At 43.5% G+C, this 24273-nt stretch overlaps 1 protein-coding gene across 1 annotated transcript in view; it reads right to left on the reverse strand.

Moving 5' to 3' along the window:
* GPR155 (G protein-coupled receptor 155) overlaps positions 1-16745 on the reverse strand; it is a 39959-nt gene extending 23214 nt beyond the window's left edge. The window contains 6 exon segments of the mRNA XM_029072256.1: positions 782-947; positions 2534-2933; positions 9623-9672; positions 9674-10014; positions 10016-10134; positions 16639-16745. Of these exon segments, the coding sequence (XP_028928089.1) occupies positions 782-947; positions 2534-2933; positions 9623-9672; positions 9674-10014; positions 10016-10093 (1035 nt within the window). The 5' untranslated portion in view covers positions 10094-10134; positions 16639-16745.
* Between the last annotated feature and the right edge of the window lie 7528 nt (positions 16746-24273).

Raw genomic sequence — 24273 nt, forward strand, 5'->3', positions numbered from 1 at the left:
GTAGATTCAGAAAGAGTTGTATCAAACTTTTAAACACCAATAGCCTGCTAGGTTGATCTAAAAGCAAAAGGAATCAGAGTAAATAAGAAAAAAATATGGAAATCAAATAGTGTTTACAGGAATGATTTCTAGGGGAAAGGCGGTTAAATTCTTATCCCCAAGCTTACTTCTGCAGTCTTTTTAATTACTCAATTTTATATTTGCACTTGAATGGAGTTTTACTGACACCATCTGCATTCTAGATGGTCAATTCACCATGAGCTAGGGAATTTACTGAAGTTACTTCTTCCACGACTTTGAAACAAAAGTGGAAAGATGGACTTTATATACAGTTCTATAAGGTAAATCATTGATGGCTAACATGATCAAAGTTAGTCCAAGCCAGATTATCAAGCTACAGTTTATCCAATCTACTTTTCAGAAAAGATTGATTTCAAGTATTAGTATCTAATTGTATGTTGCATTTTTTTTAACCACCTGCAGACTAAATCACTTCATCCAGGTCAGGAAATGATAAAATACTTGTGTTCTGAAACAAAATGCAAGAAACAGAATCTTAATGAGTTAGGTGGGGCCCAAATCCATTTTTTTGGGTTATGGGCATCAGATGGACTGGATTATCTAGAGTTTATAGTATTTTAGAAAGGTTTTAATCAATAACCTATTCATGTCTACTACAACATAGAGGAAAAAAAATCTCTTAAATAAAAGAATGTTGGGTTCTCCAATCAGAATTTCTATGATGACCAACTTTTGAACTTTTAAAGTGCTAAATACATACAATCTCTACTTCCATATTGAATTGGGTTGCAAAGATGGCGACCCCTGGTGCTGCTGGAAAGACGCCATATAAAAAAGCATAGTTTGATAAACTAGTGTGGTTCACTACGCCATGGCCTTTGTCCAAGAGTTCCACCATTTCTCTGCACAGAAGTGGCATCACCAAGCTGAAAAGACAAAATGTTTATCATTCATTGTGCAATCACAATGCAGCTTCATTTCTTCTCAGCTTCTTATCCTCTAAGAGACACTGCTGGAATTGGTGACAGTGGCCACATTTATTTGCTGTGCCTTATTATTATTATTACTAGTACTAATAATAATAATAAACAGCAGTTTAAGTACATTTGAATACAGTCTCTAAAGTAGTAAGCAAGCACTCTGAGGCTGTTAAAAAAAATTAAAACATCATAATGAGAAGCAGCGTGGCTCAGTGGAAAGAGCATGGGCTTTGGAGTCAGGGCTCATGAGTTCGAATCCCAGCTCTGCCACTTGTCGGCTGTGTGACTGTGGGCAAGTCACTTAACTTCTCTGTGCCTCAGTTCCCTCATCTGTATAATGGGGATTAAGACTGTGAGCCCCACGTGGGACAACCTAATTCCCCTGTGTCTACCCCAGCACTTAGAACAGTGCTCGGCACATAGTAAGCGCTTAACAAATACCAACATTATTATAACATTATAATAATAGTAATTTTGGTATTTAAGTGCTTACTTGGTGCCACACAATTACCGTACTAAATCCTAGGGCAGATAATAGTAATAGAGGTATTTTATAAGCACTATGTGCCAGGCACTGTACTAAGTGCCAGAGTAGATACAAGCAAATCGAGTAGGATGTAGTCCACGTCCCACATGGGGCTCACAGTCTTAATCCCCATTTTCAGTTGAGGTAACTGAGGCACAGAGAAGTAAAATGACTTGCCCAAGGTCATACAGCAGGCAGGTGGCAGAGCTGGGATTAGAACTCCCAGGCCCATGTTCTTCTCATTAGACGCTTGTAATAATATATTGCATTTAAGCCACATAACTCTGCAGGGAGATGGATTTTTTTTTTTAATTTCATGAAATGAACATACTAACAGGGGTTCCAAGCTATTTTGAGTAACCTTTCAATGAACCATATCACCGAGGCAATCAATAGTACTCTGAACCATAGCTGTCCCTCTAATAAACTGAGCACAGACACGCTAAGACCATTTACTGAAGTCAGGTAAATTTTTCTTCGATCTATTAAAAGTAGATGAGTGAAGACTATGATTATTTCACTTCAAGACAACTCAGATCACAAAGTCAATTAGCCTTAAAACTACCCTCTTTTTACCTCAATCTAAACACAAAATTAGGTTCAAGCTGAAATTAAATTGAGCTAAGACTATGCCTCCTTTCATTTGGGGACCTCAAAGCACTTTGGAAAACAACTAAACCAAAAGAAAACAATTAAACCAAAACCTGAGAAATGAGGAAGCTCAGAAGGAACCCAAGAAGTCTATTTTTATCATGTCAACAGAGAAAAGCAGAAAACTACACAGGAAACAGGAGTATGTAAGTAAAATCTCTCTTCTTCCCTAATTAAAAATGACTCTTTATGGCAGGTCATTATTGTTATACCTACGGGTAGAGGATGAACCAGGAACGAAAGTGCTAATACTCGGAGGCTGTCAATTCAGACATTCCCTTTCAATTCTGTAAACCATGCATAAGGTACAGACCCCTCCACTCTTAAGTCCCGAAGTCAAACAAATGAAACTTACAGTTTAGCAGTGATGAGAAGAATCAGTGTAACAAATGTAGACTTCTTCAGTTTCTTTATTTGCCCCACCATTGTGAGACCAAGATAAAACAGGGCTGAGCCAGAAAAAGAACTGGCAAGTCCATCCAGGAAATTTTCCAAATACACTGGCACCTTCTGACCAAGAACAAGATTTGAGGCAATTCCAATGAAAACCATAAACACAATTGGGTTCTGCAACACCCGCAGCAGGCCAAGTCCCACTATTTTGATTTTGCTTTGAGATGCATTGCGATTCTCCTTCCACTTCTGGATTTCACAGAAGATAAACCCTATCGGGTTTAGCATCATAAGAGATATTGGAGCCACCAAGTAAATATACTGCAGATATTCGGGATAAGTGGTTTGATATAAAGCTTCAACTGGAAAACAGAAAATCTGAAGTTAATGGAATGGTTTCCACAGAGATGTTTAAATATCAAATAATGATGCTTTGGGTTTATTTGTTAAACACATAAATGAACCTACTACATGTTCTGTAGACCTCCTTAGCCTACTTACTAAGAAAGCATTCTCACTGCAGCTATCTGGGAGTGAAAGATAAGGGAACAGTTGCCTAAACATTATGACGCCCAGTGACTATCTTTAAATGGCTGTTCTTACTAGTTATTTTTTGCAAATACCCTGTGAGTGAGGAAGAGTCATTCTTTTAACCCAATTTTCCCCCAAATAAACTGAAGTACGGAAGATTAGCACAAACTCCATCATATGGTTGGTAGCAGAATCAGGATTCAAGGTGCAGAGTTGCAGCCCTTAGATTTCTAGGATGGTCAACTCCCTTCCTCCCTGTCAGCACACTCTCTTCCCACACTGACCCAAGTTCATTATAATAGGGGTGGGAAGGACTTCAGGTCCTTGGTTCATCACAGAACAGAGAAGGACCTTTGTTGGCATTGTGCCTGTGGGAGAAGTTCAGGAGTTAACTGCACAGGCTAAAGAAAACCAACTGTGCCAAAGCCCAGGTTGGTGGCGGTAGCCCTGCCAGACTACTTGGGAATCATGGATTAATTCCTTGAGGATACTTAGCCTTTCCCCCAAAGTCTGTAGTCCCTAGTTGGGGGCAGGGAATGTGTCTGCTAATTTTGTTGTATTGTAATAATAATGTTGGTATTTGTTAAGCACTATGTGCCGAGCACTGTTCTAAGTGCTGGGGTAGAGGGTAATCAGGTTGTCCCACGTGGGGCTCACAGTCTTCATGCCCATTTTCCAGATGAGGTAACTGAGGCACAGAGAAGTTAAGTGAATTCCCCAGAGTCACACAGCTGACAAGTGGTGGAGTTGGGATTAGAACCCATGACCTCTGACTCCTAAGCCCGGGCTCTTTCCACTGAACCACGCTGCTTCTCCTATTGTACTCTCCCAAGCGCTTAATAAAGTGCCTGAGTACTTGTTTTGTTTTGCTGTCTCCCCCTTTTAGACTGTGAGCCCGTTGTTGGGCAGGGATTGTCTCTGTTGCCGAACTGTACATTCCAAGCGCTTAGTATAGGGCTCTGCACACAGTAAGCACTCAATAAATACAATTGAATGAATGAATGCACTGCACTCTGTAAGCACTCAACCAATCGGCTGCATTAACTGACCACTTTACTATGTGGAGGCACTGATGACTAAGAGCTTGGGAAAGGACAATACAAAAAGAACCTAGCAGGACACATTCCCCGCCCATAACAAGCTTAACAGGCCTAGAGAGGAGACAGACACTAATGACAAGCCAATTTTATAATAAATAATTTAAAGATATGTACATAAGTGCTGTGGGACTGAGGGAGGGGAGGAAATATCAAATGCCCACAGATCTAAGTGCACAGATGACACAGACCTGTGCCCTTAAGGGAGAGCGAGGGAGGTGAAGAGGAGGGCTTAACTTTGGGGAAGGCCTCTTGGGAAGAGCATGAGACTTAAATGCCCACTGACTGATTTCCCTGCCACTCCAGGCTCCCAGAATCGTGGGAGTTATGGGCTCTAAATACCTTTCCAGTCTCCCAAGACTAGGCCCGCTATTGCTGATGTCACTGGCCTGCCTCTATTTCAGGGACTGCTCCCACGCAGTTCTGTAAGTTTTCTGCAAAGCGTCAGAGGGGGATGAATGTAAATTTCTGAGCCGTCTAGGGATCTCACACTACCAATGAACCAGTCCTTGCTGAAGCACCAACACAGACATTCAGAGCAGACTTAGGTCTACTTGCTCTGGCCTCCAAAAACCAGGACACCCATATTCAGTTCAGAGTCATCCAGTGGCCACTGTCTACTCTCTGTAACCCTATGGCATATGCCGTTAACACCTAATGTTTGGTGAGCTGAAGCTGTATATAACTAAAGGCTAATATATACTGGTAGTTTAGGCTCTAAGCAGACAGAAAAGACAAACAAACAAAAAAATCATGTGAACAGATAGCTATTTATCTGTCCAAGACTAAGTTTATCAATGTATGGGGAACCCAAGACAGACAAAAATCCACTCAAAGTATTTGCTTACTAAAGTCACCATATGTAAGCCCAAGATGTGTTCTATACATACGCATCAAAAAAATAAGAGGGTTAAGGACCATGTTTCCTCAAATCACTCTGGGCAATAAACTTAGACAAGATCCCATAACTAAAAGCCATTATCATTAATTGTTTATTCCAAGGTGAGCAGCAGGGCTATATTCTTACCCAAAGAGGGGCTATAGGGAAAAAGGAATACTCTGCAGAAGGACTTTGCAGGGGTCTGGGCTCTAGGTACCCTGGCTGTGTGGGGTCATGGGGTGGGAAGGGGGGATGGCAGTGAATAAGAGTGCAAGAGACTGAGGGGAAGTCTGGATCTCATTTTTGAAGCAGCGTGGCTTAGTGGAAAGAGGTCAGGCTTGGGAGTCAGAGGTCATGGGTTCTAATCCCCGCTCCGCCACTTGTCTGCTGTGTGACCTTGGGCAAGTCACAACTTCTCTGTGCCTCAGTTCCCTTATCTGTAAAATGGGGATTAAGACTGTGAGCCCCATGTGGGACACCTGATTACCTTGTATCTACCCCAGCGCTTAGAACAGTGCTTGGCACATAGTATGCACTTAAATACCATTATTATTATTATTATTATTTTTGGCCCACTGAAAAACCAGAAGACGACTCCCAGGAAGTATGAGACACCACCAGTTTTTCAGGGAATGTTCCTACTGCAGTTTATCCAAATTGGTCATCTTTCAAATAGAAACATAAATGGAGGCTAACATCCTCCCCAGAGCTTCCCTTTTCACTCATTTCCATGTAATATTGCCCAGGCAAAGTAAGAGAGTTTGTTTTGCAACTTCACTTTTCTGATAGTTCACCAAGAGTCCTGCACTGGGTGGGCCTGGCCCAGGGGTTCCTCATATTCTAAACATGGGTGGGGGGGGAGGGGGCTGGCACCACATCAGACAAGTTTACCACAATTTCCCATAACCACAAATTTTCCATCACACCCACTGCTTCTGAGGTTTCAGTGCACAGAGGCCAACATGTGAAAGGCGAGATTCTATAGCATATATGACAAGCATGTGTGGTAACCTCCCAGCTACTGAGGCCACAATACCCACTAGTCTGTGGGCAAATGCACAAATGCAAAAGCATTTCCCAGAAGTGAATCTGAACCCACTTTTGGTTTGGCCCTGGTTCTCTTCTATTCTGGGGCTTGGATGTTAGGGGCTGGAGCAGGTACTGGCCAGAGCAGGGACTGGGGCAGTCCAAAACCCAGATCTCCATGATCCTGCAGGGCTCTAGTTCATGTGGTACCTAATAGGTAAAATTAAAAAAAAACAAAAAACCAAACAAAAAAATCAAAAACACAAAAACAAAACAGGCTGCTTAGAGAAGGTGTCTTCAACCTTTGGTGGGGGGGAAAAAAACCCAAGGAAAAAACAAAACAAAAACCAAAATCTAACTGGTTCAGGAGTTTCCTCCAACCCAAGGTTCCTGTTCCCACTCAAACAGCTGCTTTTCTGGTGGAGCAGAAAACTGCAGGTCACAGCATGGAGTGAAGCCAACCCTGATCACTTGCTTTTGCTCTGACTGTGGAGTTACCCACTGTCTGCCATAATGACTGGTCCCAAGGTGCTATGTAGTACTCCTGAGGATGTTCAAGTCAGCAATCACTATTCTATAGGATTGATTGCCACTTGTCTCCTGTGTGACCCTTGGGCAACATCACTTAATTCTTTGACTCAGTTACTTCAGCTATATAAAATGGGGATTAAGACTGTGAGCCCCATGTGGGACATGGACTGTGTCCAACCTGATTATCTTCTCTACCCAGCGCTTTAGTACAGTCCCTGGCACATAGAAGGCTCTTAAATACCATTAAAAAAAAAGCAATGAACTGCAGACCCAAATGAGCTAGATTTGTCTGGCTCTACCACTGGATGACTTGAGCAAATGTCAGAAATGCCCTGTGCCTCAGTTTCTCCACCTGCAAAAGCCTAGAACAGCTGTCCCTTTTTCCCTTCAAGGGTTAGAACTGAAATAATATGTGATCTGGGTGCCAGAACAGCAGCATACACATTTCATACACAAAAATGGATTAACTAAAATTAGATTTACCATCATATACACTGTTAAGTTCTAATTAATTGATGCTTATAAATAAGGCTCTTGACAAGGGGTGGGGGGGAAACCCGAGAGGTTATTATATGGCTTTGGAGAACTACCAGACAAAATTAGCCACCCACTGGGGCTCCTATTTTGATTCCCGCAGTGTTTCAGTCCCTAGAAAAGAAAATGAAGACCTAGGCAACACTATTCAGTTATTTACTGCATATGATCAGGTTAAATGCTTCATTTCCTTTCTGTTTACAGCTCAAAGCACTACAGCATAATTACTATTAGTCACAGTACTTATTCCATCAGCATTGTTGACGAATAAATTTATAGGGATTTAACTGCACCCGATTAGGATCTTTTAATGAAGGAAACAGGGAACCGTTCCAATCTGCTGAGTCAACATTGCATTTTGGAGAATTCAGAGTCTACCTGCCACAATTTGAGTTCTGCAAATGTCATTAGGGAATGCAGTCTAGCAGACTGGTTTCCTTTTACATTATGGGCTATGGGGAGGGGGGAGGCCTATGGTAGTCCCCAGAATATTTCATTACCAAAAAGTTGCAGTTGCAAAATAGACACTCCTTGAGGCTTGCCCCATATCACAACAACAATTTACAAATGTATCAAGAAAATCCTCGGGTATGAACATCAAGCAAAACTGCTGTTGTCTGGTTTTGCTGGAGTTTCCCCCATGGCCCTGAGTTTCATTTAAAAAATGGGCCTAGTAAATTGACCAGGGAAATAGGGTTAAAACCCCTCTGCTATGATACTGTTCTTGTCAACACTGCAGAGCAGATAAAGTCTAAATCGGAACATTACATACCATAGCTAAAGATTTCTCTATCATAGAAAGAAAATGAGTTGTTAATATGGATCTCCTATTCTACCAGGTCTTTTCCAAGATCTATACATACCCTCTACCCCCTGTATTTTCAAAACATAGCAAGCTTTAAACATATTTGACAAGTTTTTATGCTAACAAAAATATATAAGTACCCTCTCAAGAACTGAATTCCAAACCACATCTTCTTGTTTCTAGTTCATGTTCAAAATCTAAGACATTGGATTTCAGTGAAGTTCCAAAAACTACAGAAACAAGATACACTAGTGCGTGAAATGTCATCGCTCCCAGTTTCTTATTTCTTAAAGTCTGGCTTTAAAAATCTGTCTAAATTATACAACAAAGTATGGTGGAGGGAATTTGGGATGCGGAAGAGATGAGTACTTCAATTTTGGAGATACAGAGATTGAGGACCCAACACAATTACCATGCAGAGACACTCCAGAGACGGGAGGAAATGCAAGATTGCGGGAGCCTGGTGAATGAGGTGGATTTGAGAGTCACTCACAAAGTGGTGGTAGTTGAAGCCGAGAGAGCAAATAAGCATCCCAAGGGAGTGGGTGTAACTTATGAAGAAAAAGGAACCCAGAAGAGAGCCTTGAGAGGCACCCACAGATAGAGAGTGACAGGCAGAGGAAGCGCTAGTGAAGAGACTGAGAAGGATCAGAGAGGTAAGAGGAGAACCAGCAGAGAATTACTGCAGAAAAACTAAGATTGGATATGGTTTCCAGAAGAAAGGAGTTGAAGGCAGCTGAAAGGTCAAGGAGAGTGAGCGGTTAAGGATGGTGGTAAAGGAGGGAAAAAGACTGATCCATACAGGGATGAGGAAGGTACTGATTGGACTGAAGGTACTGAGAAGCAGAGTGGCTCAGTGGAAAGAGCATGGGCTTGGGAGCCAGAGGTCGTGGGTTAGAATCCCGGCTCTGCCACTTGTCAGCTGTGTGACTGTGGGCAAGTCACTTCACTTCTCTGGGCCTCAGTTCCCTCATCTGTAAAATGGGGATTAAGACTGTGAGCCTCATGTGGGACAACCTGATTACCCTCTATCTACCCCAGTGCTTAGAACAGTGCTCTGCACATAGTAAGCGCTTAACAAATACCAACATTATTATTGGACAACAGTGCCTGGCCTTGGCATCAGGGGGTACCCTATATTGCACTAATTCAGCAAAAGTGCTGCATTTAGCCCACTGTGGATGGCTATAACCCAGGATATGCTTGTATCGAAGGCTGCATTCAGGCACACACCCTTAAGGATGAACAGTCACCACTTTTTAACAAATAAAGTGTGTACCCAACAGTATTGACACCTATACTGAAAATATGAATCCATTTCCTCCCTTTGGGGGGATGTTTTCCATATTTTTGGAGAATACAATTCCAACCCCTTGCTCACCAAATCAAAAATAGATGCATTTTCTAGTTCTATGAGTCCAAGCACAATATGGCAAGGACCATTTTAAATGAATCTAATCACCTACACCACTTTGGCCATGCACTGGCAAAGTTATGTCATCCCCAGTTCAAAATGAGAAGCTCAGGTATCTACTGGGAGGCTGATGGGCTTTGGGCCTTCTAAACAAGAGTACAAAGCACAGTAACATGAGTTATCCAAGTCGAACACCTATTCGACAATTTTTTTTAAATGGAAAAGGGTGACACCTTACCTATAAGGATATCCCAACGCAAAGTCATTACTTTGGTAGCAAATATGGGGACAGTCCAGCTTTGCTAAATCGATTCTCGGGACTGGCTACCAGTAAGGTCAACACACACACAATGAAGAATACAGAAGCTTTGGCAACTAATATACTATAGAGAAAGGACCAATTTACGTTGGAAAAATTAAGTACAACCATATTTTTGAACAGTAAAGCTGGCAGTGCAAATCGAGAGACAAAATTTCCTAGTCCTTTGGCCTGTGTGGCTGTAATGATGTTGGCTCTTCCCGCTATGTACCCACAAAGGATTATGCCAAGCATTCTAATAGGGCTGGAAAAAAGTCTTGTTATCGACATAGACGGAGGGCCATTGGTAGAATTGAATCCATAGTCCCGGTGTTCCAAGCAAAGACTTGGACATGTTGAGTGAAGCAGAGAAGTCCTTTGCAGCCAAGTCGGAAAAGACGTTCATTTTCTCTCACTAGCTGATTCCATTCAGCTCTATGTTGCAATCTGGAAACAAAAGGAAGAGTCAGTGTTATTCAAGATGACGCATGTTGTCTCTCCGTGTTTTAGACAGGACACTGTTAGAGATTTAGGGAATGTTCCCCCAGCAATTCACGCCTACCTGGCTAGAACCATGCTGTCAGAAGAATGCATTGTGCTCATGTGCATGGCACTAGCAAAGGCAGGCCCATTGTAGTAAGTTTTCCTTAACCTGGGGTTCCTCAAGAACATAGTCCCTGTATATAATAATAATGTTGGTATTTGTTAAGCACTTACTATGTGCAGAGCACTGTTCTAAGTGCTGGGGTAGATACAGGGTAATCAGGTTGTCCCACTTGAGGCTCACAGTTAATCCCCATTTTACAGATGAGGTAACGGAGGCACAGAGAAGTTAAGTGACTTGCCCACAGTCACACAGCTGACAAGTGGCGGAGCCGGGATTCGAACCTATGACCTCTGACTCCCAAGCCCAGGCCCCTTCCGCTGAGCCACGCTGCTTCTCTACTGAGTACCCCATGGGGCATAGCCCTATAGTGAAGACTTTTCCCTGTTTGGAGTCCAGGGCTGAATGTCTGCCTCCCTGTCTAGACTGTAAGCTCGTTATGGGCAGGCAATGTGTCCACTAAGGCAATGTGTCCATTAATTCTGTCTTGTACTCCTCCAAGCGTTTAGTATGGTGCTTTGCACATAGTAAGTGTTAAATTAATACCATTGATTAACCGATTGACAATGTAAAATTATTCCAAAGGGATTGTTTGAGAAAAATATTAAACATACTACATCACCGGCAAAGTAAAAATATACAAAAATGTGTCTTTAAGCAAGAAAAGGAGGTAATATCGGGGATTTGGCTGCACCAGCAAGCTGTCTCTCCTTACAATCTAGACTAGGAAACACCACAAAAAGATAGTGTCTATTTTAAAAACTCATGTAAAGCAGTCAGGAAGAGATTTTATCAAAGAAGACTAAAGATAGTTTATATTTGAGAACTCTAGAATGCAAAGGCCCTATACAGTACACTCATTTCTGCCAGAATCTCTATTTTTATTACATGTTTTGGCTAGGACAGCATTAGGAAATCAGGGAGGCTAAGTCTGTATGGACAAGGTACACTGCAAGATTAGAAGAAATGGTTTGTGGGAATGTGCATAGCACAGTAATGGGTGCCAAGTTTTCCTTCAACCAGGGTTTTGCAAGAGTATAACCCCTATGTTACAGGAGACCTGGGTGTATTGTAGTTCAGCCTGGAAGAATAAATAACTTGAAAAAGACACATATATTCTACAAATAGCAACCAAGATCCAGCCATTTCATGTTTCAGAAGGTAGAAATCCACTGTAGTTCATTTAACAAGGCATCATTTAATACTTCATCCTTAGACAATGAAAAGGCTAGTAAAATTGTAATGCTTGGCTATTCACCAGACAACTTTTAGGCATGGGGTGAAAGATATATTTTGGATGAATTTCATTTGAATATGATATTAAACCAATGCCACCATACAAGGAGAAAAACTCAACCACATACCTCTTAATACCTAAAAATGCAAATGGCTGTCAACAGTTTGCCAAATCAGCCAGGCATAAAAGGTTAAGTCTAGAAAAAACTGAGATAATCAATCAACCTGCCCTAGGGGAAAAGACAGACACACACACACATCCATAACGGCTTCAGAGTGTCAAATGTGGCCACATAATTCTACCATCTCAGCAGCACAATGTCCCACAGTGCAGTGACAGACAAGAAAGTAAATATTCAAATCAAGAAAGCTAGCATATGTCTTGGGCGACTGTCAAATAAGTGTGGCAGCAAGGGTAAGATGCTCTAGACCAAATTCAAGGTCTAACAGACCTATAGGACAAACCAGCCTTCTCTATGACATCCAAATTTCCACATCTTACTCCTTTTTACAATTTCATCACTTAAGGACTACAGTCAGCATCAATATGCAAGAGAGGATCGGAATCATTAAATTACTAGAAACAAAGTCAGTCTGTCATTGTAGTTATATTAGTCATCATAATATCGATGGTATTTATTGAACACTTTACAGAGCATTTACATTCCCTTCTATACAGCTATACCGGGCAGGACATGTGATGAGAATGAATACCAGTGGAATACCTAAGCGTCTTCCATATGGTGTAATTGAAATTTGGAAACTGAATGCTAGGAGTAGGAAGAAATGTTTTAAAGGAGCCAGAAAAACTGAGCTTCAGACAATGCTGCATCTCAACGGAAAACTATCAATTCCTAAAGTTAGGCCAGCCTGATATATTGCAATCAAGAAAGGTGCAGTTCTTTCTGAGCAGGAACTTAGAAAGGACTGTGAGACCAGGAGGCAAAAGCAGAGCTGGGTTTAGGTGCTGCAAACAAACATGACTGTGTGTACGTAGTGTAGCTGGAATCATCTTAATGAATGTGAATGGAAAAGAAAAATTAAGTTCATTCCATTTTTACCTATGTCAAATCAGCTAACTTTTGGGGAAGGAATCAACTCTTTCCAGAGCTGGAATAAGTAATTTACTCTCCTTCTCTGCCCACTCACTTGCAGAAAATGAACCACCTCTTCATTGCTGCAACACGTATAAGGCACCAATAACATTACACAGGTAATTTTCTCCACGGATTGTGTAAGAACTAGTGAGTCTGAATTCAAGAAACTAATTCGTAGAATCAACAAATTACCGTGACCACCAAGGACACAAAGATACCCACACCTGCGTTTATAATTGTTACTTGTTAAATTTCCTAGGACTAGCCAAAAGAAGATGCAATAACTTTGTGTTTTCAAACAAGGGATAAAATTCCATTCCAAAAGAAGTTCATTTCTTTTTGAGAGAAGTAGCAATGACCAAGAAGTTATCAACCACTGATATCAGATTCTGGGGGAATTCTAACGACACACAGAGCTGAAATGAATGGCATGGGAGAGGGAGCTATTTTCTTCTCTACTGCCACCAGTGCTTTCAATGTTGGACCTACATGCGAAGTTGAATTTTAACCTGGATATATAAGCATTCTAATTTCCTGAAGCAGTTTCTGCAAGGAAACTAGATGGGAGGGCTGAACACACCAAACCTAATCTCCTGCTTTCTTGATCTGGTTTTACACCATGGAACTAAATTCCTTTCCCAGCTTTTCCTACCCTTTCTCAGAGTATTCCTGGTTTGTTTAAAGGTTACAGTAGACTAGATGGTTTGGAAATCAGTGCTGTACTCACTCTCTCCCCCGTAATCCATATATAGTACAGTGCCTGGCACATTGTAAGCGGTTAGGTACTATTAACATCATCATATGCTCAGCAATGCAAATGTCAATGTGAGAAGACTAAGACCATGTGAGCAATTTTCCAATGAGGAAATCACGATATTGTCTATTCACAAATACGGCCACTACTGAGCAGTGAATTTATTTTAAATTACATGGAACCTCAGCCACCGAAAATTCCTCACCTGCTAGCAACACCTATTTATCCCTCCCTTATTGATTCCCACCTCACTGCCCCCACCTAACTATTCCAGGCCCTTTAATTCCCCTCAACATGTTTTAAAACTGAGCTCACCTCCTCTCCATATAGTTTTTGGCCACCATGTACTAGCTCCCACCCCATCCTCTCCATCCTTTCAAGCCCACCTTGGCGTTATCCTTGACTCTCCTCTCTATTCCACCCCAAAAATCCAGCTTCTCCCGAAATCCATCAGTTCTTCCTCCACAACGTACAGAATCCTCCCCCTTTCCTACTCCATTCTCACTGCAACCGGATGACACATCCTGATCTTAACCCTAACCCACTGCACCAGCCCCTTGCACACCTCTTGCCTCCAAGTCTGTCTCCTCTCCAGCCCGCATTCTACTCTGCTGGCTGATACATTTCTCTAAAACACTGTTCTGTGCATGTCCTCCCTCCTGCCAACAACTTCTCAACGTTAATCATTCCTTTATCAACAAGCAGAAATCATAGGCTTTAAGGTGATCATCTCCTCCTCCCCGTTACTTAATCATGGTCCTCTCCCACTTCACTCTCAGTTTGCACAATTCATTCCACTCAAGTCAATCTTTTCATTATGTCTCCTTCTCTCTTGCCACTGGCCTCTTGTTCATACCCTCTTCTACCTAGATCACCCTCCTCCTTACATTCAGCAGACCAATGCCCTACCCATCTTAAAAATCCTTCCAAAATAACATCTCCTCCAGGAGACCTTCCCTGATGAATCTATCCTCTCCCTGAACTATTACTCCATAGCTGCTACTTCAGTACTTTTGCATCACCGAAGCAACTGTGTACTCACATCCAGCCCCCACTTGTATTTATGTACATATCTTTTCACTCTGTTGCTTTCTCCTACTTGTAATTTACTTTAGTGCCTGCCTTCCTTAGTAGATTATAAACTCCTTGGTGGCAGGGATCATGCCTGTACTCACCCAAGCCATTAGTACAGTGTTCTCCACACAACAAGCACTCATTGTCCTATCCCAAGGGCTTAGTTCAGTGCCCTGCATAGAGTAAGGGCTCATTCATTAGTACCAGTTGACTATGAAAATATGAGTTTTAAACAACAGAATTCAATGCAAATTTTAAATATCTATTTTAAACTAGATATTTTCAAACTACCAAATAAATCACTGCTATAAAAACACGACCTGGGTTGCCATATAAAAAAAGGTGCAGAACTCACAAAGGCTTGAAAGTTTTAAACTCTTGACAGAACAAATGCATTAAAGAATGAGAATAAATCCCTTACAGGAAACAGGAGAAGCAGCATGGCTAGCGCACAGAGCACGGGCCTGGGAGTCAGAAGGACCTGAGTTTGAGTCCAGACTCTGCCACTTGTCTGCTTTGTGACCTCGGACAAGTCGCTTCACTTCTCTGGGCCTCAGTTACCTCTTCTGGAAAATGAGGATTCAGACTGTAAGCTCCACGTGGGGCAGGGACTGCGCCCAACCTGAATAACTTGTATCTCCCCCAGCACTTAGAACAGCGCCTGGCACCTAGTAAGTGCTTAATAAAGACCATAATAAAGACCCTAAGAGAAAATGAAAGGGAGGGAAAGAGCTTCAAACAAGATTCTTTTATTTTTTGATCCCTCCACGTCTCTCCCTCTAGGCTCTAAGCTCATTATGGTCAGAAAACTGTGTCCACTAATTCTACTGTATTGTACTGCTAAGTACAGCGCTCTGCACATAGTAAGCCCTCAAATACCACCGACTGATTGATAAGAAGGCACTAATCTTTTAATCCCTCCAGGAAATTCGGGAAAACCGAAATCAGATTACCCAGCATCGCTTTACTAACATCAAGCCGTCTGATACCACCACGCTGAACAGTTCGTTAACTACATTTAGGCCGAGCCCCAAATCCTGTCATTAAGGGCAGAGGGTGGAGACCTGCACACAGTCGTTTCCTCCTTCCCTCCTTAGGCTAAAGAAGAGGCGACAGCCACTTTGCAGTAAAGAGAGAAGGCGGGGGAGGGGGCCAGGTTCTCTCCGCAGCAAGGCGGGCTCGGAGAGGAGGCCAAACCCCGCGCCTTGGGGCGACCGGGGAACCCGTGCAGGCGCGGGGAAGAGGGAAAGAAGGATGGAGGAGAAGGGAGAGGAGCAGGAGGGGAGGGGGAAGAGGAGACGGGAAAGGGGAGAAGGTGGAGAAGGGGAGGGAGAGGAGACGAGGACGAGGAAAAGGAGAAGGGGGGAAGGGGAGGAGGAGGAAGAAAAGGAGAGGGGGAGAAGAGGAAGAAGGAGAGGGGGAGAAGAGGAAGAAAGGGGGAGAAGAGAAGAAAGAAAAGAAGGGGAGAAGAGGAGGAAAAAAGGAGAGGGGGAGAAGAGGAAGAAAGGGAGGGGGGAGAAGAGGAGGGAGAGGAAGAGTAAAAGGAAGGGGGAGGAGGAGGAAAAGGAGAGGGAGAGAAGAGGAGGAGGAAGAAGAAAAGCAGAGGAGGACGAAGAAAAGAGGGGGAGAAGAGGAGGAAGAAAAGGAGAGGGGGAGAAGACGAGGAAAAGGAGAGAGGAAGAAGAGGAGAGGGGGAGAGGAGGAAAAAGAGGGGGAGAAGGAGACAACGGGAAGGGGGAAAGGGAGAAGAAGGAGACGAGGAGGAGGGGAAGGGGAGAAGTAGGAGAAGGAAGAAACGGAGGGGAAGAAGGAGGAAAAGGGTGGGAAGAAGAAAGCGTGGCGGGGGGCGAAGTGTCCCACGGGGCTTTGCCCAGTGAAAGCGGCGGGGAGCAGGGGGCAGGGTGCATTCATTCAATAGTATTTAATGAGCGCTTACTATGTGCAGAGCACTCTACTAAGCGCTTGGAATGCACAATTGGGCAACAGATAGAGACCATCCCTGCCCCACGACGGGCTCCCGGTCTAATCGGGGGAGACAGACGGACAAAAACAAGACAACATAATGACGATAAATAGAATCACGAGGAGGGAGGAGGGCCGGGCGGGGGACAAACCGGAGGAAAAGCCCCACAAAGAAAAGCGGCCCCAACGGCCGGAGGGGCGAGGAGGAAGGAGGGGAGCCTCACCTGACCTGTCGGCGGCACAAGGGACGGGAGAGGAGGGAAAGGAAAGGAGGCCTTAAGCCTCTCCCCCTCGGAGAAGCCGCCCCCGTCTCCTCCTCCTCCTCCTCCTGCTCCTCGGCAGGATCCCCGGCTCCACCCCCGGCTCCGCCCCGGCGGACGACGAGCCCGGGAGCCGGGCCCGGGGCGAAGGGCGGCGGCCGGTCCTTCCCAAGATGGCGGCCCCCCCCCCCGCCCCACGTGGACTCTCCCCGCAGCCCGACGCCCCCCGTGCCCTCCCATCCGGCCCCGTGGAATGGTACGGTCCAGGGAGCGCCCGCCAAAGGCGGGGGGCGACAACAATGATAATTACGGTACTCCATTCATTCACTCAATAGTATTTATTGAGCGCTTAGTATGTGCAGAGCACTGGACTGAGCGCTTGGAAGGGACAATTTGGCAACAGATAGAGACGGTCCCTGCCCGTCGACGGGCTCACAGTCTAATCGACTGGGGACGGTACAATCTGTTAGGGTATAATGATGCATTCAGTAGTATTTATTGAGCGCTTACTATGTGCAGAGCACTGGACTAAGCGCTTGGAAGGGACAAATCGGTAACAGATAGAGACAGTCCCTGCCCATTGATGGGCTCACAGTCTAATCGGGGGAGACAGACAAAAACAATAGCAATAAATAGAATCAAGGGGATGGGCATCTCATTAAAACAATAGCAATAAATAGAATCAAGGGGATGGACATCTTATTAACAAAATAAATAGGGTGCGCTTACTCTGTGCAGAGCACTGGACTAAGCGCTTGGAATGGACAATTTGGCAACAGAGAGAGAAAATCCCTGCCCATCGATGGCCTCACAGTCTAATCGACTGGGGACGGTACAATCCGTTAGGGTATAATGATTCATTCAATAGTATTTATTCAACACTAATAATAATAATAATGATGCTGGTACTTGTTAAGGGCTTACTATGTGCAGAGCACTGTTCTAAGCACTGGGGGAGATAGAGGGTAATCAGGTTGTCCCACGTGAGGCTCACAGTCTTCGTCCCCATTTTACAGATGACGGAACTGAGGCACAGAGAAGTGAAGTGACTTGCCCACAGTCACTCAGCTGACAAGTGGCAGAGTCGGGATTCGAACCCATGACCTCTGACTCCCAAACCCGGACTCTTTTCCACTGAGCCACGCTGCTTCCCTACCCAACAACGGGCTCACAGTCTAGAAGGGGGAGAGAGCAAAACAAACAAGTAGACAGGCAACAAAACAAGCAGCGCTTAGCGCTTAGTCCAGTGCTCTGCACATAGTATTCAATAGTATTTATTGAGTGCTTCCTATGTGCCAAGCACTGTTCTAAGCGCTGGGGAAGATACAGGATCATCAGGTTGTTGTCCCACGTGGGACTCCCATTTTACAGATGAGGGAACTGAGGTCCAGAGAAGTGAAGGGACTTGCTCAAGGTCACACAGCAGACGGGTGGCGGAGCCAGGATTAGAACCCAAATCCTTCTGACTCCCAGGCCCGTGCTTCTGCCACTAAGCCACCCTCAGCGTCCGACCATTCCCACCCTAGCGGTGCTGTCGGCGGGGACCCGGAGGGGACCACTCATGGCCCGATTTTGAGAAACAGCACGGTGTAGTGGATGGAGCACGGACCTGGGAGTCAGAAAGTCATGGGTTCTAATTCCAACTCCGCCACTTGGCCGCTGCTTCACTTCTCTGGGCCTCAGTTATCTCATCTGTCAAAGGGGGATTCAGACTGTGAGCCCAATGCGGGACAGGGACTGTGTCCGACCTGATCACCTTCTACCTACCCCAGTGCTTACAGGACTGCTTGGCACATTATAAGTACTTAACAAGTACCATTGTTATGATTATCTCCACCGGAGGGGACTACCAACAGAAGTGTGGAGATGGACTGGATTAATAGCAATCATGGCAAATAGAACCACGTGCAGAAAGTCTTACCCAGTCCAAAGAATAACATGCAGCTGTAGTCTATTAAAGTCCCCACCTCTTGCACCGACTTCTGCATGTCATCTACCCCGTCTGGGCAGCTCCACTTCTTCCCTTCCATTATCCCTCTAGTCATTTCCAGTCCAGATGGCTGGACAAGAGCGACTGTAAGCTGACCAGTGGGAGGAGCTGACGAAACAAAGAAGAAATGAGTAGAAATTGAGAACATGAAAAGGACTGGCCTCTCTAGCCCTCTCTGCCCTCTGTAACTTTCCTCTTCCCATGCACACGGCTGGCTTTCTTTTAAAACCTTCTTCTCCCTGGCCCATTTCAGGGAATCCTAAACCGTAGGTCGGATTTTAACCATGCGATTGAACCACAATTATACCATTCATAGACAGATGTCAATCTATCCTATTTTTTTAAAGACCTCCAAAAATGGAAATTCAGAGTACTTGGTCCTCTCCTTTCTTCCTGGCAGAATGAGTCAGGTGATCTGAAAGAACAAACAAAGCCTCTGAAATCAATTAGTTTGGAAAAGTTACAGTGTCTAGATGTGCTTAACTACTTTTCAACATGCAATTTCCATGTACACTGTTAATTACTCCATGCCAAGGACTGTATTTGGCAACCTAGTCAATGTCTGTGGCAGAGAACTAAGTTTAAATTCACACCATGTGGAATGGACATTTGGCTGCACATTGATCTCTTCTGCCACACCTAGGTGCATAAATTAGGTCTCACCCTTTCAGAGACAAACACTTTTCACCATGTATGCTTCCCAGAGAAAAATCCCCAAGAAACAATTGTAGTCCCTAAATCTTTAATCTAGTAAAGAATAACAATGTGAAAATCATTTGTATCCTGTCACTGCTGCTCATTCATAGTTAAGAATGTACATTTCAATATTGCTACAGAAATACCTCTGACGGCTTTTGACCTCTGTAGAAGGTCTTGCCAAAATATGATAAGGTTGGTTCCCAAATTCCCCATCCCAAGTGCTCTTTATGTGCAGAACATGTGGGACTTAGTAGAAAGAGCATGGACCTGGAGACTGTAAGCCCGTCAGTGGTTAGGAATTGTCTCTATCTGTTGCCGAATTGTACATTCCAAGTGCTTAGTACAGTGCTCTGCACATAGTAAGCGCTCAATAAATGAATGAATGAATGAATGAATCGGGAGACCTGGGTTCTAGTTCTGGTTCTGCCATTTACCCGTTGTGTGTCCTTGGACAAAGCTCTTAGCTTCTCTGTTCTTCGGTCCTCTCATTGGTAAAATGCTGATAAAACGATATAAAACGATGATACGAGAAACAGCATGGCAGTGCAGAAAGAACATGGATCTGGTACCATGTTATTAGTACGGTGCTCTGCACACAGTAAGTGCTCAATAAATATCGATTAACTGGGAGTCAGAGGACCTGGGTTCTAAACCTGGATCTGCCACCTGCCTGCTACGTGACCTTGGACAAATCGCTTACCTTCTCTGTGCTTCTGTTTCCTCATCCACAAAATGGGAATTAAATTAATTAATTCAATCGTGTTTATTGAGCACTTAACATTTGCAAAGCACTGAACTAATCACTGTCTCCTACGCTTAGCCTATGAGCCCCATGAGGGACAGGGGCTATGTCCGATCTGCTTATATTGTATCTACTCTAGGGCTTAGTACAGCGCTTCACATATAGTAAGCACTTAACAGATACCACAATTACTGCCTGTTCTCCCTCCCTCAGACTGTGAGCCCTGTGTGGGGCTAGGGACCACATCCAATCTAATTATTTTAGCACACAGTAAGCACTTAATAAATATCATTATTATTATCACTTTGATTTCAAACCTGTGCATGGCACCGCTGGGGAGCTTCAGCCCTTGTGGACTATTTTGCACATCCAAACCATTGTAACAAAAAGTTTGGAAAGGAGAAAAAGAATTTCAAACATGAGGAAAGAAGCCAAAAGGTACAAGCAAGGATATCATGGAGGAAGAAAATGAATTCACAGTATGGAACACCACCTTACTCAGATTGGTGCAAGGAACCCATGAACTGGCAATCTAAACAAGGTTTAATCATTAATTTCAAGGATCAAAAGCCAAACAGTGAAGGCTAACAAGGGAATAAACCTGGAAGGGAAAATCCTACAGTTTGGTTGGAAGCAAAAGCACTCAAAACCAAATGGAAGTTTGGAAGTGGCAATCTGTATTCAGTTGTTCCTGGGCAGGGATGAATTTGATATAACATTGGGGATTTCCACTTATTTTAATTAAAGTAAATTTAATTAATATAACATTCCTTCTTATGGATTCCCCCCAACCCAGACCCATAATGTGGCCCTTTGGTGAAGAAAATCTCCACCAGGCAACTTTAAATTAAAACCAACAAATCAGAAAGTCACCTCTCGACCTCTAACCCTTCCCTGAGTCCATCACCTTGAATAAAAGAATGTAACAGGTCATGGCTTCCTGAAACCCCTGCAGTGAGCATTGTCTGAAAGCTCAGTCAACCTCCTCAGGTTTGTTTGGCGTTGGAATGAACAGCCTTGATCTGGTTGTAACAGTGCCCGAATGACTGCAACTCTTCACTGGTTTTCCGGTCTTCAGCTTCTTCTGACTCTGCCTTCACTCAATAGCTAGAATTATCTCTGTCAAGCATCTTTTTAATCACTCCACTCCCTGTCAGAGAATCCTAAAGTGGATCCCTGGTGATACAAGAATCAGCTAAAAAATCCTGATGATCAGTTTTATATATGCACCAGATGCCATTTCCTTATCCCATTTGGCTTCATCTCCCTCTCCACTCTGATCCTGGCAAGCAGAACTGCAGACTTTAGACACTCCATTCCACGTTGTACATTTCCTCCTTCTCCCCTCCTCCTCCTCTTCACCAAACTGGAACTCTGCTTTTCTCCCACAGGAATATAAGGTGCTGAAGGGCAGGGGCTATGTTTTGTTTTTCCTCTGTGATTTGAGGGAATGAGCCCTAGATGGATCTCTAGTGATCCTGCTTCTGATCCCAGTGAAAAGCTCTGGGCTTCTATTAACTGCTGTAGTAAGTAATGTCTGGAACTTATTCTCTAAGATCAAGGTCGGTGATGACAGAAGCCATCTGTTCTGCCAGTAGTAATAAAATTAATAATTTTAAAAACTGTATTTGTTTAGCAGTTACTATGTGCCAGGCACTGTCCTATGTGGGGCTCACAGTCTCAATCCCCATTTTACAGATGAGGGAACTGAGGCACAGAGAAATGAAGTAACTTGCCCAGGGCCACACAGCAGACAAGTGGTGGAGCTAGGATTATAACCCATGACCTCCCGATTCCCAGGCCCAGGCTCTATCCACTTGGCCATGCTGTTTCAGCAGTGATTTCTCTGACACTTCCCAGGTTAGAGTGGGGCTTTTAAGGCAACAAATGAGTCCAGATTTTTAGGTAACAAACTCTCCATTACCTCCATAGAACATGTCCTATTTTTCTTCTCCTCCTAAGAAGCTTCCTAAGTCATTTTGCTGACCTCTGCCCCGGTCTATGGAGGGTTGGGCTACATCAGGGTGGCGGTAAAGTCAGTCAATCATATATACGGAGTGCTTACTGTTTGCAGAACACTATACTAGGCGCTTGGGAGACTATAACAGACACATTCTCAGTCCACAACGAGTTTACAGTCTAGAAAGTAAAGCTACCAATCCTAAAAGAGCAATGGGACAATGAAGGTACAAAATCTTCCTTCCCAACCACAGGTGCAGAAGGCAGGTTTACCAGAGGGCAGGTAAAAGAAGTTCATCAGCCCCTATCACCAAATGCCAACAAATGTATAATCGATTCAACAGCTGGATCTGGTAGTGTGGTCCTCTTGCTGTCTTTCTATTGGCTTGAGATTCCCCATCAGTGAACCACACAAACACACTGGGTTGTCCAAGTTACAACCCTTGGGGACACAGTGAAAGCGAGAGTGAAATGGTTTAATTTCACTCTGTGTTGGTAGCAAAACTCAAGAGAAAGAAAAACACTCTCAATCTGGCTGTTAAAACAAAATGTCTCTCAATGCATATCAAATACAGGGAAATATGGCAAGGGGAAGCAAAAGAATTAAGGCACTAGGTGTATTTTTAAACAATATGGTCAGCACACTTCTGTTGGTGGTCCTGAAGCTGAAATTTAGTTCTGAAGAATGAGCCCTGCATTGAATAATTTATTATGGTGGAAAATCAACATTAAATACTAAGCAGGCAGGATGGCAAAAGCTTTAAAAGAAATAGAAAGAAAAGGGGGTGGGGACCTACCACAGGAAGATTGAACACAAACAAATAATGGATTTACTGCAGAATTACACAATTGCTTTCTAGCTATCCGGAACTACCACACTTGTTTTTTCACTATTTGGGACTGAAATTCAGCTCTTCAAAAAATAATCTATATTTTCCTATCTTCTTCAGCTCTACCCGGTTTACTTTAGCTTCTTTCCTTCTTCCTCTATCTGCACGCTTTCCCCCACTACAGCCTACCCTCGAACAATTTATTTTCCTCATACTTACAACTAAGATTCTCACAAAAGGACAAAAACAGAGTAGTGAGGAGCAGAATTACAAACAAATTCACTACAAATCCCTCACCTTTGAGATGGAGCCACCTTTTCTAGGTACTTCAGTCTTACATTCTCAGTGATACCTACAGAAGATTTTTCCTTTCTTTTCAGGACAGAATATAGAGTCAGTACGCGATGAGGTAATGCTGTTTTGAATGTGGAGAAGTACAGTATAAAGGGCAAAAATACGAGACTGATAGTAGGTTAGGGAGATGAAGGTAAAGAAAGGTGGTGGAAATAATGAAACTGCAGAAAAGTTTCACCTGATTCACTGTCTTGGGACTAAAACTAAATGATTATCCTAATCACCACTTACATGTGTGAGGGGGTGGGGGGGGAAGGAGGAGCTGGGGGGGGAAGGAGGAGCCGGGGTGGGGGAAAAGGTGCAAAAAAAGGACGAATCTATCTAGTTAAAAATAGACTCAAAAAGGTGGAAGCAATTTCTACTTCAAAAACAGATGAATGAGATTTTATATACTACTAGTTACGCTAAGGAACAACTAACTTGAAGGCAGGTTTTAAGGAAAAGCTAAGGCAAACATCAGGGCAGGGGGATAGGGTTTTTCAAGTCAAAATCATTTTCAAAATTTTTAACTAATTCCTCAGTTGCTGAGACAGTACAAAGAGGAAGTGAAGAAAAGCCTCAGATTTAAAATCTCATCTTTGTGGTTGGAAGATATGTAACTGATGCCACAGCTGGAAGTTGGATAGTGCAGTGGGCTAGACTGACTTTAAAAATACATATTTCTAGATGGCATCTGCTGGTCCTTTAAAGAAACATTAGTTCGGTATGCATCAGTGGAAGCTGAATAAGTAAGCCTTCTCTGAAGTCTTTTTTCCTTTACCCTAGACTCTGTTTTACTAGTTATATTTATTTTCTCCCCCTCTATTTGTTATTTATATGTTTGAATAGGTACAAGAAGGCCAATCCCAATCTGACAAGGATTGCTGCAATGTCGATTCTCAATTCACAGTTTCTGCCACCCTTTTCTCTTCCTCTCTGACAGAAAAAGGCATCAATTTCTGATGCTGGGATGTACAACCCAAAGAGTAGTCATTTCCTGATTCTTCTTCAGGTCTTAAATTCTACTCCGAGTCCTGGGCTTTTCC

Source organism: Ornithorhynchus anatinus, chromosome 9, assembly GCF_004115215.2.
Source record: "Ornithorhynchus anatinus isolate Pmale09 chromosome 9, mOrnAna1.pri.v4, whole genome shotgun sequence".
Taxonomy (NCBI): domain Eukaryota; kingdom Metazoa; phylum Chordata; class Mammalia; order Monotremata; family Ornithorhynchidae; genus Ornithorhynchus; species Ornithorhynchus anatinus.